We start from the raw sequence: 15,254 nt of genomic DNA on the forward strand, positions 1-15,254 counted from the left end.
GGCTTGAAGCGGCTGAGGGTGACGCACGGCATACAAGGAGGGTACAGGATGTCAGAGGGCTTCTGAGCTGCGGTTGGCCAACTTACTTCGTGGGCTCATCCTACATGCACCTGACCCCACCTCCTCTTGCTCACACGACGGACGCCATCGCCTCCGCCTTCGAGCCAGGCCCTGGACGCGGCCCTCCTGCATCAAGGCGTGCGACTCACCCGAGCCCGTGTGGCGCCAGCCGAGCAGCGCGTATGCGAAGGAGGGACACGAGGAGGCCGTTAGACGCATGGCCTGACTCGAGGGCAGCAGTCCCCTCCCCCCCTTCCCCCTCCGAGGGGGGGGGGGGCAGAAATTCAGCCGTAGTGCTAGAGAGGCTCGGTGAGCTGTGATTGTGTGTGTGTGTTCGTGTGTATTATTGCGGACCTGTTCGTGCCAGAATGGCCTGCTGAGAAGAAATGAATTCTTGCTTGTGGTGTGTCTGTATAGGCGTTTTCGCCATTGCGCAGGAGCGTATATCTTTAGTTGCCCGTTTCGGTTGGGGGTATTCGGTGGAGTAGCAGTGAGACATAGGTACAAAGAAATGAGCATAGTGATCCACGATAACGTTGTATTTTCTCCACGCATGGTGAAGCGACAGATCTGTATATCCGTTGCGGTGCGGTTCTGTTGCCTTGCTCGATTTGTGGTTGAGGTCGTAGAAGGCGAGGGACGAAAAACGAAGGACGGTCGTATGCAAAGAAACGAGTTCGTCTACTTGTTCTCGGCGTGTGTGTTGTTCCGGTTTGTTGGTGTGCAGCTGTTCTGAGAAAAGTGGGCGTGCGACTCGGCACATTTGCGTCTTGGTAAAGCGCCCTGAATGTGCGACGCGGCCCACGGCTGGTTCAAACCTTTCGTTTGACTTTTACTGTGTGTGTGTGGGGGGGGGGGCTCTGTGTTTTGGTATCGCCACGTGGCGTGTCCCCCGGTGCTCGTCGCTTTCGACTGTGTCGTCAAGAAACAGCTACACGGAGAACAGAGCTGAAGCCGTAAGGTGGTGACAGACGGATGCTTTCGTGTGTGTGTGTGTGTGGCTATCTTGATCCAGTTCGCAATCGTTTTCTTTGCGGGCATATGTGCCGCTCGTAAATGGATTTAATCCGAATATCTGCCGGGTATCGGCACTCATGCTCGTTGCTGCAGGTGGTGGTTGTTTGCCTCGACTTCTTCTTCCCCTCGTCTTTCCGTACACTTTCTCATGCCGCTCATTTTTGTGTACTTGTTTTTCCAGTTTTGTTTCTGCGTTTGTGTGTGCCATGCGCACAAACGCTAGTCCCCCCCTCGTTCGTTCCCTCCTCGTTTCTTCCTATCATAGCCTATAGGAATATCATAATGTAGGTACGGTGCTACAAATTAGACGGCATGAGCCGCCTTTCTTTATCTCTGTTTTCTTTTTGGCTTCTTGCTTTCTCTTCGGGTTTCGGATCAGCTTCACAAGTCTTGAGGGCATCAGAGAAGCAACACAAAGATGTCTCTGTGCGTGTGTGCTTGCACGTGTCTCGATACCGAGAATGCGCGGGACTTGTTCAACGGCGACAAACTATTCTCGTTTGTCTTTATCCAGCGGTCTCTTTCATGTTGTTTTTCCGTTCACTGTTTCGGAGAGGCGCTCACCCCCTCCCCTACGACGAAGGTGAAGTCTGCACAAACGCGCACGAAAGCAAACCTGTGGCACTCTCTCAGCGCTCCTCCACCACGGACACCCCCCTACCTGTTGTCATTCCGCAGCTGAGTGGGTGCAGCCAACGGGCTATTGTATCTGTGCTTCTTTTTTTATGTTGTTGGCTTGCTTTGCTTTCTGTACTTCTTTTTTTTTCGTCGTTTTTGTATGATTGTGCGCAAGAAGTCGCTTGCACTTCTCGTGTCTTTTCGTTGATGTCATGTCGTCTTGGTTTGCCTTTGCTTTTTGTTTGTGGTTTGTGTGGGCACAAGTTCTTTTTCCCTCTCCTGCCTATTTTTTGTTTTCTTCGGCGCGCTTGCATGCTCTAGTACGCAGGTGCGTATGTTCGAATTTTTTATGTCGTGGCCTCGTATTCCTCCTCTGTGCCCGCATTCCTTCCCTCGTTATCCCCCCTTCTCCCCCGGTATGTCTTTCGTGCTGCAGTTACGACACACATTCTCGCCTGTATCTCCGCTTCGCCTCTTTCGAGGTCTCCTTCTCTACATTCGCACGTTGATGCCCTTCCTTCGCAAGTGGTCGTCTCGTTCAAGTGTGGGTGTGCGCGCGAACGTCGATTTCTCGTTTTGGTAGGATCTCCATTTTTCTTCACGTTTGTTCGCGTAGTGTCGTCGATCCTCTCAATTCAAGGCGCTTGCTTCTTTTCCGTTTCCCTTTTTTTTGCTGTTAGACTAGTGGAGGCTCTGCACTGTGCGCATGACTGCTCCAGTGCTTTTTTTTTCGTGGCCGTTTGCCCTTTCTTTTTTTTTCATTTAAGCGTTCGTGACGGGGTTGCTGTTTCTGTGCTTCTGCTCCGCGACGTGCGTCGAGTGGGAGAGAGTAACGAGTATAGGTGAAGAGTTGGTGCATCGGTGGGCGTATTCTCGCCATCTTTTTTTTTCGACTTAGCTTTTTTTTTGTTTTCGCTTTCTGCCTTACAAGCCGCATGATCACAAGAACCTCCGCTCTGCTCCTGGACACCTTGCCCTCTTCCTCAGGGCTCATTTCTCTCATATCTATGCGCACGTGCGTCTGTGCATGTCTCGCGAACGACCCGAGTAGTGGCCTTGTGTGTCTCTCTCTTTGCTTATTTTTCCTTCATACGTATTCGATGCTCATGAGCCGTTCCTCTAATGTACGGCACGGCATGCGCCATGAGTAGCACTCTTAAAGCCGCACACACGAACGTCGGCGTGTGCCTCCGCCTCCCTTGTTTGCTTTGCTCACCGTGTCCGCGTGTGTGTGTTTGTGATTGTGCAGTGAGTGCAGCTGTGGAGACACTGCCGCATTAGTCTTCGTGTGGTACCTCTCTGGTGCGTTGAGACGCCGTACCATCACTCACCGACGCCGCCGCAAGTTGCGCCCCTAATCTTTCAACTGCCCATTTCAATGAAGTTTCGGCTGCTCTTTTCCCTTACTGCCTCTCACTCATCTGACAACGCGCCTACCGTGCAGAAGTTTCTTCAACTACAGCGCCGCTCAAATAGATGCAGGGTACGCGTGCTATTCGCCTTCACCAATAAAGGCTTCGGCTGCCCTTCTGGGAAACTACATCTTTCCCCTCCATCGCGAGGTCACCAAAGGTGCCTGCGCAACGTTTCACCACCACTGTGCGTTGTTCCTCCGTCCCAAAGATCTGCCAGACGCTGCCTCGCAGTACCATTGCGCGGAGTGAAAAAAAAAAGCAGCATGCCTCGAGCACGTGCTTCCCCATCCTTGCTGCGGCTGGTCTACGTGGACGGTGTTTCTATGTTGGTCTGTTGTTCTTAGCTAGCTTTGTCTGCCGAGTGCTGGCGAAAGGTGCGCAGCCAGCACGGCGCCTTCAGAAGAGCTACCTTTATCAAAGAAGTGACGCCGCCGCTTCCACAGCGTCGAAGCCCACGAGCACAACATCCACGCTGCTGAGTGGAGTGAACTTGATATCAACCGCGCGCACATTGGGTACGGTGCCAGCGATCCCTGCAAGCACGCAAAGTTTGGCGCCGCCAACGACGAGGCTGTTCGTTTCTATCAACGTGGTAATGCCTGTGCCCATCACAGCCGTCGTGTACACTGCTCTGCTGTTAGTCGGAAAGCACACTGACGTCGTCGTGGTGTGTGCGTGTGTGCGCGCGCGGTTCTGACTCTTTTCACTGTGTGTGCTGTGGCTTAGCCTATTGATCTCTCGTGCCCTGGGTGCTCCTGCTGACGAGGGGGGACGGTACTGAGCGAGTAGACTTCGAAACGTGAGCAGCAGTGCCCGCTGAGCAAAGCACATAAGCTTGTCTTTCGCCATCAAACCAGCGGTGAGGATGGCGAAGGTGCCGCTATTCTGCGTGCATGAGGGGACACCCAGTAGAAGACTGTATCGCCGACCACTAGCAGCGGGCTTCAGGCACGGTGTGACGTCTTCCTCGGCGTGCACGCCGCGACCTGGTGCGCAGCGTCGCTCTAGGGTAACATGGGCGTTGCCTCTCTGAGCCTAGCTGCAGCAATGACGGAGGTGCCGACAGCGGCGGCAGGCGTCATCGCGACACCATCGCGCACCCCCCCCCCCGCGCGCAGTGACGAGCCAGAATAGCCGCCTTGCAGTTGCATTGGGTAGTGACATCATGCAGGGGAGTGTTACAGGCAGCTGGAAAGGGTAGGTGTCGCGCACCACGGCCGACCTGAGCTGCTCGCTCTGGTTCTCCAACGCAACGGTCAGCGAGGCTGCTCTTCGGGGGAGGGGAGAGTTTTGGGGTGTGGAGGGAGTCGTAGAGAGCACGTCGAGCTAGAGTCGGGGTGTTGCTGTCTTTGGCCGCCGCGGTACCAAAGGTTATGTTTAGTCTTTCAAGTGCCCTCCTCACTGACGGGTATAGTCGTACCGCGGCTGCCTGAAAGCATGGCGCTGAACCTGTTTGAATCTTCTCTATATGTGTGCGTGCGTGCGACGCCAGCCATGTGACTACCTTTCTCGCTATCTGGCCCTCACTTGATTGTTTCTGTTTGGCATCGCTGTCTCTTGCGTACTGGCGCGTAGTGGAGGGGGGTGTTTCCAGTTCGATTCCTGCCGCTTTCGACTCAGGGACCCTCTGCCGCTGCGCCAAGTACTCCTTTACTGCCTTTTTTTCTCTTCTGCATCACCGCTTGCTGCTTTGTGGTCGCATGCATGTCTCATCGCTTGTGCGGCGAAGTGCTGCTCTCCTGTCCGCTCTCCTTTCAAGCGTTTTCTCTCTTGATTGGTTGTGCTCGGTTGCCGATTTACTTGTGGATATTCCTGAGTCTTTTCAGCCATGGCCAGCCTGACGTGTGTCTCTTAAGCGCGTTCTTTGTGGGATACCGATAAGGACCGCACAGCTAAGCGGCAAGACTGCAACTTAATACCAACGAATAAATCATCGCTCGTTTATGTTTTCTATACTCGCATTGCTCTCCTGTCTGTGCCGCGTGCGGGATACCGTCCAAACGTAGGCGTTTTCCTTCTTGTATTGCTTTCCTTTTCTTTCTCTCGCACACTAATCGCACGATTTCGCTTTTCTTCCCCCCCCCCCCTCCCCCGTGCTGTGCTGCCTCCATCTTCACTAGCACTCGCGCGAAGACCAAGAAAAAAAGACCAGCGGCAGGGTGCACCAGCACAGAGGCCTTCGGATCACTTCGAGGAGCACAAGAATGGATTCTCAAACACGCACACAAAAAGGAAGGTGTGCTTCGCGGTTGGCTGACGCGTTCATCGTCTTCCCTTCTTGCGCCTACATATCGGTGTACCTCGCTGCTGCGCGTGCAGGCGCTGCATTTTTTTACTAACTTGTTCCTCAGCGCCAAGCCGAGTTGCTCCTCTGTCGTTGTGCTGTATCTCTGCTTCGCTGCCATGCTTCTCCTGCAGCCACTCTTGATCATATACCTGCTGCTCTCTTACGATGCGCGTCGTCACAGAGTTGATTGCCCCCCTCCTCCTTCCTGCGAAGACTAGATTACACTCAGACACATGAAGCGCTTCTCCTCCGTGCTGCCTGCGGCCGTCCTAGGCTACGGTAGCGCCACGGCAGTGCGGGCCCACCGAAGATATGCCGCAGCTGTCGCAGACGCAGATGAGCGGGTGAACGCTCAACAGCAGCAGGATGAAAAGCCCGAGGCGCATCGACAGCAGCAGCAGCGCACAGCTGCGGAAGAAAACGCTCTTGGCTCCACTGCTGACGAAGAGCCGCCGCGGCGGCGCAACATTGTGGTTCTCAGCAACACTACCAAGGCCGTTTACGTGCATCCGACGAACCATATCGCCTCCTGGTATTGGTTCATCACTGACTTTCACAAGTGGTTCGTCGGCATAGTTTTTCTTTTCGTCGGCACGCAGGTTATCGCGCGCTATCGCGTGTCGAAGCTTCAGACGGCGACGCAGGCGCAACTCGGAGAGAACTTGCTGGACCAGCGCACTCGTGACCTGCTGAGCGACATCGAGGTGTTGCGCAAAAAGGACCCGATCCGACTCGAGCATGAGGCGAACATATACCATGAGCAATTCTGGAAGCGGCGCGCGCTGGCGGTGGCCTCGTCGCGAAATGAGGTGCGTTCGCTGGAGATCCAGCGCGGCAAGATGCAAGGAGAAGCCCGAGGAACCGATATGACGGAGTGGTTAGGGGCAAAGGCCAAGGACGACGAGGAGCGCGAGGTAGCACGCCGCACGCAGGACTACATCCAAGGATTTCATCAGCACTTAAAGTCGAAGCGCCTCATCTAATTGGGCTTACATGTTGTTTTTTTTTTTGCCGTGGTGGTGGCGTTTCGAAAGTGTTTACGCGGACCCCACCAACGCACTTTGACTTGTCGACGAGCATGCACGTGGGCGTGGGCTTATCGGTTTTTGCATGCACAAGTCAGCATTTCCGACCTCTCTTGGCACCTGCGCGGTCGATGCTGGCGAGGAGTACAGCTTGCCGCTGGACGGTCTGCACGTTTATGTCGTGGTGCACTCCAGTGCTTGTCTTTTCGCTTTTTTTTATTGCAGTTGACATCACAGGCTTTCTGCAACGTCACACACGGTAATGTTCGGCGACGGGCACGGAAGAGGAATGCCGCGACACCGACGGTTTGCCCTCAAGAGAGGCACACAGCGGTGCAGACGAGGCGCGAAGCAAAGTGAAGCGGCAAAAGAGGCGAAAGAAACAAAGTGCGCCAAGCCCCAAATGTGGACAGTGACGGAGCCCTCCCTTTCGCACCGAAAAGTGCTGGCACTGCCGCTTCACTGCACCAGACGTCCCCGCTGCTGCAAGAGGTAGCTGCTGTAGAGCCCGACGACTGGGCGAAGAGCGGATCGGTGGAGAGGACAAAAAAGAATGCCAACTTCGTCCCCTTCAGGTCGCGCACACGTCGAGGGGCACGAGGCCGTGATGACAGGTGGCAGCGATTCCTGTTGTGCCCGCCCAGCATTCTTCCCTCTCACCCGCTCTGTGCGTGATGCTCTTTTTTGTTTCTCGAATTTGTACCTATTCCACCGCTCTCGCTTCCCTCCCGTCTCGATTCATCTATGGCTCATGCCATTCGCTGCCACTCTCCTGTGCTGACGCATGTTGCTTGCTGCGTGGCGCGTGGTGATCGTCACCGCCGCCACCCAAGGGATGTATCGTCTCACTCCTTGCCAGTAGGCGATCAACATGTGGGATAGCCTCGCCTTCTCCGGCTCTCTCATTGTCACCGCGCTGGTAGTGGTGAGTTGCGGGATGCTCTACCTGTTCTTGGGACTGGCCCAGCTCACGTCGACGCTAGGTGAGTTGTTCAAACCTAGCCTCGATCAACCGCCGAACGGGCTACAGCAGCTCATCGAAGCCGTGAGCCACATGCTTCTCAGCGGAGAGGTGCTGATGCACTTGAACCAGTCCGCGTTCGCCGCTGCCGCCGTCCTATTTTCGTTGGTGGTCCTGCTGATCTTTGTTGAGGAGGCGCTGCTCCGGGTGAAGGAGAAGGTGCGTCAGTGGGGCCGGCTGCCGAGTCCGCAGGTGCTGCATTACTACAACCAGAATAGCTACGACACGGCACTAGCGCAGGCTGGACGCGGACTCTCTCTCAAGAAAGCCATGTAGGTGAGGAGGCTAACAACCGAAAGGACGGAAGGGCCGACACCCTGGCGTGGCTGCTGCAGTGCACATGGCGGCATGTTTGCCGGAATGCATTTGACGTTGTCTGCGGAAGCGTTGCCGACTCTTCAGCGTCCGTGTGTACACCACAAAGGCATGATATTCTTGGAATCACAGAAAAAAGGCGTGTGTTGGAAGCTGGATTGCACGTACGCATGTGCCTCACCTCCCCAGAGACCGGACGACATAGCGCGTCTTCGTGGCCGCCGTTAGGCGAGGCGGACATGTCAAACGGAAAAGCGACGCCTTTGCTTGCCTCTGCCGTCAAGTCAACGACTTCCTTACCCGCTCTCCCTCTGCGGAGGGAAGGTAGGTGTAAGCAGCCGCATTCATGATCTTGAGCGTCCTCACGCTCCCTCACCCGAGCGGCCCAGTGCAGGGCGGTGCATCTCACCGTCTGTGAGAATGTGCAGAGAAGCTCGTCCTTTGTCTTCTCAAGTCTGTGTGTGTGCGTGCATGTGTGTAGAATTCTTCCTGGTTGCTCCTCTTCTCTGCCTCTCTCTCCTCCCTCTCCATGGCGGCCCACGTGAAATCATGCCCGCCCGAGTTGCGCTTCTGTTTAATTCTTTGGAAGAAGTGGCACGCAAGGAGAATCTGCGCCGATGCATAGCACCAGCTATCCAGGTGCACACCTACTTGCATGCATACGCGAACGTGTATCTTCGCTCCACCTTAACCGGTTGTCGTTGCTCCCTTCTGCGAAAACGGCCTCTGCAGTCCCCACCAATGCGCGCGTCATCTTGGCTCTACCGTGGGCTGCTGCGCCGCACGCCATTCTACTGTCGCCGTTTTGTGCCCCCGTGGGAGAAGGACGGGAAGACGGCTGAAGAGCTCTTTGGCGGCATTTTGCAGAGCTCCAACCCAATCCAAAAGCAGCGCAGGGATGCGGAGCGTCAGCGACAGCTCGAAGAGGCCGCAGCTGTTGAGGACGCCTTATCGCCGGAGGAGCAGCGGAGATTGGAGGCCATGGAGGCGCACAACGCTGCCGTCGCCGAGGAGCGTCGCAATTTTCTTCCGTATGGGGCGACCCCGCACAAATACTTTGAAACCTCTAACATGGCCGCCTGGGGTGAGTACACGACCGCCCTTCGAGCCGTGGCGAACCTTAGTGCCTCATCGCAGTCGCCGTCGAACAGTGAGAACTCATATTCGCCAAGCGTCCAGCATCAGTTGGTGGAGGACATGGAGAACAAGATTCCGTACAGGTATGACGCTTATGTGGAACCGGCAGCGTCGCCGTCGTCTTCATCGGCTCACAAAGGTCCGCAGTGGCCGTTGCACGGGTCGGCTGGCTTGGTGCTGGACATCGACGGCGTTGTGTACCGTAGCCATCGTCTCATACCAGGCGCCGACACCGCCATCCGGAAACTCTCCACGCTGCGCATTCCATTTGTGTTCATGACGAACAGCGGCCACAAAAGCGAAGCCGATAAGGCTGAGGAGCTTTCTGCGTTGCTGGGCTGTGACATCAGAGCGAACCAGGTGCTGCTGGCGCACAGCCCGATGCGCCTGCTCGCGCCGGAGTACGGAGAGGAGCGCGTGCTTGTCGTTGGTGCGCCGCGCTGCGCAAATATCGCACGCGAGTACGGATTTCGGCGGGCCATCTCTGTACAGCAGTACCAGTGTGAGCACCCGGAGATGGTGCCATTCAAGAAGTGGGGTAACCTGAAGCGGGCGGCACCGGGCACTGTGCCGTTTCCTGCCATCGGTGCCATTCTGCAGATGAGTGACCCGGAAGACGCCTTCAACGACATCCAGACCGTGCTGGATGTACTCCTCGCACCAGGTGGCCAGGTCGGCCCGTACGTCTCCGGCGCTCAGACGACGCCGTACTTCGCCGCGGCTGACGACTTACTGTGGGCCACAGAGGCACCGCTGCCGCGACTCGGTCAGGGTGCGTTTCGAGAAATGCTGGCCTCTGTTTACGAGAGCGTCACCGGACAGGGCATGCAGCTGCAGCAGTATGGGAAGCCCCGCGCTATCGCCTACGCGTTTGCCGAGAAGCGCTTGAGGGAAGTGTCCGCTGCGCTGGGGTGGGATCCGAACCAGTTTCGCTCCATTTTCATGATTGGCGACAACATCGAGAGCGACATCGTCGGCGCCAACGCCGCTGGTGGACTGTGGACGAGCGTGCATGTGCTCTCCGGCATCGGGCGTGCGCCAGCAGCACGCCGCACGCTGAGTATTGATGATTACGAGCTGGAGTGGATCGAGTCGTGTGTGCCCAAGACACCGCACTACGTCGCACCTACGCTGGATCACTTTGTGCGGGAGCTGCTCGCCTTCCCCGAGGCAGCGCTCTTGCAGAGCAAGGCACCGTACCACGGAAAGCCGAACCCGGTTGACCTGCACGGTGCCTACAACTTTCGCGAGTGAGGTGTGCGGCGTACGCGCATAAAGGCGCGAGTGCCGCAATTGCAAATGCATGCACTTGTGGTGTTGGAGTGCGGCGTCGCAGCGCCTGCTTCGACTTTCCACTGCACGTAATGAAGAAGAGGGAAAAGCACAGTGCGCACATGAGCAGGTCACCGAAGGCCGCTGCTCAAGAAGAACATAGTCGCACGCGCGCATGCCCCCTTGACATGCCTGACCTTCTCTTATTTCTCTGTGCAGGATGCTTTCGAATGTCTCCTATGCGTGAGCCACCTTCGAACGCTTCTCGTCGTGCTCGTCCCTGCGCCCCTCAGGTTTGTATCACATCCGCCCGCTCTTCATCTGCCTCGCTTTCTTTCTGCTCCCCTGCCCACGGGGAGATTCACAGAGTCGCTACCGGGCAGTGTGCATCAGGGAACATCCTCTCTCGTTTTTCTCTTTATTATTATTTTTTTTTCGGTCCCGCCGCGACCCCCACCCCCTCAGCACACATAAATACAAAGGCACAGCCGCGACTGAAGTGGACGGTGCAAGTCGCACCGACCATGGACCCCAACGATGCAGCGCAGCATCTGCTGCAAAACGAAAAGTTCCTGGAACTCTTTCAGCGAGCACTCTGCAGCGGCGGTGGCAACGGCAATGGTGGAGGCATTAGTGACATGCTCCAGTCTATGCCCGAGGAGGGCGATCCAAAGCGAGAGGAGTGGCTGCGCACTCTGCAGTCGCGCCTGCAGGAGGAAGCGACCAAGGAGGCAAAAGAGGACTTGGAGCAGGTGCACAGCGACGAGCATGGTCAGTGGATGTTTGTCTTGCCGGACCCAGGGTTCTGTATCAAGACAAACGTTGCCGGTGGCGCGAAGGTGTTCATTAACGTGTGCCAGCACGCACGCATCGGAGAGCCAGTGCCTATGGCAGCAGAGAATGGAAACGCTGGTCAAGGTGACACCGCGGAGATGCGCTACCGCATCCCGATCAGCTGCGGCCAAGCGCGGCCCGGCCAGGACAAGGGTGGAAAACCCTGCAAGGTGTACGATGTCATCGTCAACCCGTCGACAATGCAGCGTTGCGGCAAGGATCACGAGTTCCGCCGCTTTGTGGCCGCACTGTGCATGCAATGGATTAAGCAGAAATCTGAGCCCACCCTGAACGCCGACGAGTTCCGAAACCTCAACTTTAAGTGTAAAGGCAAGCTTGAGCCGCAGCGCATTCGTCTCTCGACGCAGCCGAAGGAGCGCAACGCGATGGAGGACGAGATCCGCCTGCCGACCGCCGCGGGTAGCGCCACAGCGCCGTCACAGGTGACCGGGTCGCGGGGAAACGGCAAGCTAGTTCAGGAGGTGCTTGCACCCACTAACACCAACGCGGACCCTTCTGCAAGTTCGACGGATGCGGCGACACCCGGTACCGCTGCATTGAAGCCGGAGCCAGCCGTCAAGAGTGTGACCGCTGAGGGCGTGTACAGTTGGGCACTGCACAAGAGGCCCGCGTCGAACCAGTACTTCAAGGAGAATGTGCCTGCTCACTTCGCCATCACGCTTTACCTGCCAGGAGTCCAAACAATCCGCGAGGTCGACGTCCGCATCGGCCACCGACGAGTGGATTGCTACTACATTGACGAGGTGACCGACGGCGAGGAGCGCGACGAGGAGGCGGCGGCATCAGCGGAGAGTGGTGAGCGTGGGCCGGCTTCGGCCAACAAAGGGTCTGGTGCCTCGCCGTTTCTCTCTTTGACCCTTGACTACCCCGTTTCCGAGGACGTGGTGGAGGCCAAGTACGTGCGGAAAACGTCACTGCTGAAGCTGAAGCTAGCGGTGCAGCTGCCCGACGAGACGCAGGCTCCTGCCACTCGCCCGGACCGCGACGTGACAGAGGTCGAGATGGAGGAGCAGCAGCGCGAACAAGCGGCGCGCGAAGAAGAATGGGCCGCCGCCAAGGCGAGGAATGAGCGTCGACAGCAGGAGGAGGCCGCGGTGATGGCAGAGCGGCGTAGCTACATTGAAAATTTGTCCGCTGTGAAATCGGGCGACATCCCGCCCATCATTCGGGATGAGGTGGATCAGATGCCGCCCGAGCAGCTGCCGGGCATGCTTTACCGATTGGAGAGGCGTATGCGTAAAGGTGACTCCATCGATATGCTGCTGGAAAAGCTGCCGGAGCCGATGCTGAACGCGCTGGTCGACTACATTTGCGAGAAACTGTCGCTGGAACCGCGTCAGCGTAAGGCGTCTGCAGCGAAAGGAGAGCACCACACAGCATCCTCATCACCTTCACATGAAGGGAATCCCACCTCTGCGGTCTCGCCGTTGGCGGCCAAAGCTGCTGAAGCTGAAGACTCGAACAAGCGGCCGTCAACTGAGAGCCAGCCGGCAATGCAAGTATTTCACGCGACGACGCAGTCCGAGGCGCTCTTCGGCGTTCAACTTCACAACCGGTACCTCTTTGCACTTGATTGATCGACAAGGCGCTGGCGAGGGAGAGGGGGGGAGCACAGTAGCCCTTTCCCTCTCTGTTTGCTTTCCTGCCGCGTGCGCTTGGCGGAGGCCTTTCCTTGTCGTTCAAAGCTTGCGATCTTGTATATGATGTTACAGACGATGCTGGCGCGCAACATCGTCTCTCACCACCACTGCCGAGAATGTCGAAAGGCATGCATGCGCGCCTCGCAGCCAGACATGCGGAGACGTCAAGCTCTGCACGCATGGCGAGCGATCGCCTCGCCTTCCAAGCGCGTAGCGGAGGGACACCGAACGTGCGTGCAGATCCACGACGGAGATCGTCAGAGCACTGGGCTGCACACTGCGCTCCGACAAGCAACAGCACGGTTTCCTTCTGCAACATCTTTGCATGGACAAGCAAAGAAACACACACACACACACACACAGAGGGCAGCGCGGCCGTCGACACGCATGCAAACCTCTTCTCCCTCCTCTTTCTCTGGTCGTTTTGCCTCTTTGTTTCAGTGCCGTATAGGTGCGGTTTCTCAGCACGCAAGGACGTTTTTGTGTATCTAATCTCGGGTACCGTCAAGTCACTAGCACCCGCTCTTCTCTCTACTATATATTCCAGCCGCACTCACGAACGCGCACGTCATTCTCGCACCCCCCATCGTGCGATTGGGCTCTGCAGTCTGGAGAACAGATACCACCGATTCGCTCCACCAATAGCCCCCCCCCGCACACACACACACACGCACACAGACTTCCTTCTTCTAAACGGCACATTCAACCAAACCTACGAGCGCATAAGCACGCCTCCATGCACACTTGCAGACGTAGCAGATCTGCAGTTTGATCGTAGCACAGAGAGGCCTTTGCATGAGAGACCGACGCGTTTTTATTTCCTCCTCTGCACGTCACCACACGACACACACACACACACACACACACAACAGCAGCAAACAAAACACTAACACACGAAAAGAAATATATATATATTATATACAGCGAGTGAGCTCCTCAACACTCCCGAACACATCGCACAAGCCTGCTCGTATTCGTCTCGTCTACTCACGCTTTCCTTCCTTTCTTCATCTTCTTTTCCGGTCTCCGCATCGTTGAGTACACAGTCACTCACACAAGCAATATAATTCTTTTTGTTTTCGTGTTTTTCTACTGCTGTTCCTTGTTGCCTTTGTCGTGTCGTGGGCGTTGTCGGCTCTACTTTCGTCCCTCTCGCGCGCGTTTGCGGTCTTGTTGTGAAACGGCGATTTCACTGAGTTGTCTGTTCAAACTCGGGTCCCCGTTTCATCCACCTTTTTTTTGGTTGTTCTCAAGCGTAGAAGTCGAAGACGGTCTTGCTTCTCTGTCCGCACCCAGAGATCCACTCATCTCTGTTTTTTTTTCCCGCTGCGTCTTCTGTTGTTTGTGCGAGCCATGCTACGCCGCACGTGTCTCGCGCGCGTGCACCTCTTCAGCGCGCTGGTGCCGCAGGTAAAGGTGCAAGCGCCGCACTTTTTGTCGGCAGAGGGCGTGGCCACGGCCAGGGTCGCGCTCGAGGAGCGCAAATCCTACATGGACTACCCCGAACTCGTTGAATGCGTCGACGCACTCGGCAACATTGACAGCGCGCTCAAAAAGAGTGACGTGGCGAAGAAACTGAGTAGGTGTGTCGATGCTCTGCGCGCTCAGCTGTACCGCAAGGACTCGACCGATCCACGACGACGGCTGGAGCTGCACGAAGCCGTGATGGCGGCGGGCTTCTATGAACGTGTCATCAGCGTGACTCAGCTGGAGGGAGAGGGGATTCGCTACGTTATGAACCACTTCAACTTCGACGTGCGTCGCGACACGCTGATCACGCGAAAGGTGCATGAGACGCTCGCGGAAGAGAAGACAACGACGCCAGAGTCAGAGCAGCTTCTACGCGACTTGCTACTTCTTGAGCGTCGCCTCACTGGCAAGTATCGCTTCTCGCAGCTTGGGGGCCGCCGCTGGTTTGCGCTCGGCATGCCGCTCTCCGAGATCAAGACGGAGAAAGAGGCGCAGCGTCTCCTTGACATCAGCGTCATCAAGAGGGACGGCAACTTCACTCTTTGTGAGGTGGATTCGGAGAAGTTGTGGAAGACGATTACGATCAAACCAAACGAGGAGCAGCACGTCACGTTCGCGGAGGCAGGGAACATATTCAAGGATATTCGCGAAGCCGACACGATCTTTGAGCTGCGCGTGCAAAAGCCGCAGACGCCGCCAGATTTTTGGGAGCGACTCCGCGAAACGCTGCTGCGCTACTGGGTGCTGTGGTTTGCAGCGTGGGTGACTTTTTTCATGGTGGATGAGGAGATTATCACGCTGGTTGCGCTGATCTTCATGAAGCACTGGCAGACGAAGATGCTGGAAGAGGAGGCGCAAAAGACGGGGGGCAAGGTGTACATCGCATCCGCCGTGGGTCGCTCTCGAGAGTGATGGCGGCGACTGGGGCTCGTCGATAAATTTGGTGTCTCTGTGTTATGCGCGGTGTGGATATGGCAGTGCTGGGTGAGGGCGCGTTCTCTTTTATTCTCTACGATTGTATTATTATCATATCATACATATACATATATGCATAGACGTATGTATGTGTGTACATATATTTTTCTAAGGAGATTGCTGCCGCGGGCTTCTTTTGAATTGCAT

General features: G+C 56.4%; 5 protein-coding genes across 5 annotated transcripts; all 5 read left to right on the forward strand.

Annotated features, from left to right (window-relative positions):
- Window positions 1-5,630: 5,630 nt before the first annotated feature.
- Window positions 5,631-6,380, forward strand: LINJ_35_4370 (conserved hypothetical protein; the record flags this gene model as incomplete). The annotated part of the gene is made up of 1 exon (XM_001469202.1): window positions 5,631-6,380. The coding sequence occupies one exon, from the start codon at window positions 5,631-5,633 to the stop codon at window positions 6,378-6,380; it is 750 nt and encodes a 249-aa protein (XP_001469239.1).
- Window positions 6,381-7,293: 913 nt separating this feature from the next.
- Window positions 7,294-7,719, forward strand: LINJ_35_4380 (conserved hypothetical protein; the record flags this gene model as incomplete). Its single annotated transcript, XM_001469203.1, has 1 exon — window positions 7,294-7,719. The coding sequence occupies one exon, from the start codon at window positions 7,294-7,296 to the stop codon at window positions 7,717-7,719; it is 426 nt and encodes a 141-aa protein (XP_001469240.1).
- Window positions 7,720-8,499: 780 nt separating this feature from the next.
- On the forward strand, window positions 8,500-10,149 carry LINJ_35_4390 (conserved hypothetical protein; the record flags this gene model as incomplete). The annotated part of the gene is made up of 1 exon (XM_001469204.1): window positions 8,500-10,149. The coding sequence occupies one exon, from the start codon at window positions 8,500-8,502 to the stop codon at window positions 10,147-10,149; it is 1,650 nt and encodes a 549-aa protein (XP_001469241.1).
- A 542-nt stretch (window positions 10,150-10,691) lies between these two features.
- Window positions 10,692-12,599, forward strand: LINJ_35_4400 (conserved hypothetical protein; the record flags this gene model as incomplete). The annotated part of the gene is made up of 1 exon (XM_001469205.1): window positions 10,692-12,599. The coding sequence occupies one exon, from the start codon at window positions 10,692-10,694 to the stop codon at window positions 12,597-12,599; it is 1,908 nt and encodes a 635-aa protein (XP_001469242.1).
- A 1,416-nt stretch (window positions 12,600-14,015) lies between these two features.
- Window positions 14,016-15,044, forward strand: LINJ_35_4410 (conserved hypothetical protein; the record flags this gene model as incomplete). Its single annotated transcript, XM_001469206.1, has 1 exon — window positions 14,016-15,044. One exon carries the CDS (start codon window positions 14,016-14,018, stop codon window positions 15,042-15,044), a length of 1,029 nt encoding a protein of 342 aa, XP_001469243.1.
- Between the last annotated feature and the right edge of the window lie 210 nt (window positions 15,045-15,254).

The sequence above is a fragment of the Leishmania infantum genome, chromosome 35 (genome assembly GCF_000002875.2).
Source record: "Leishmania infantum JPCM5 genome chromosome 35".
In the NCBI taxonomy this organism is placed as follows: Eukaryota; Euglenozoa; class Kinetoplastea; order Trypanosomatida; family Trypanosomatidae; genus Leishmania; species Leishmania infantum.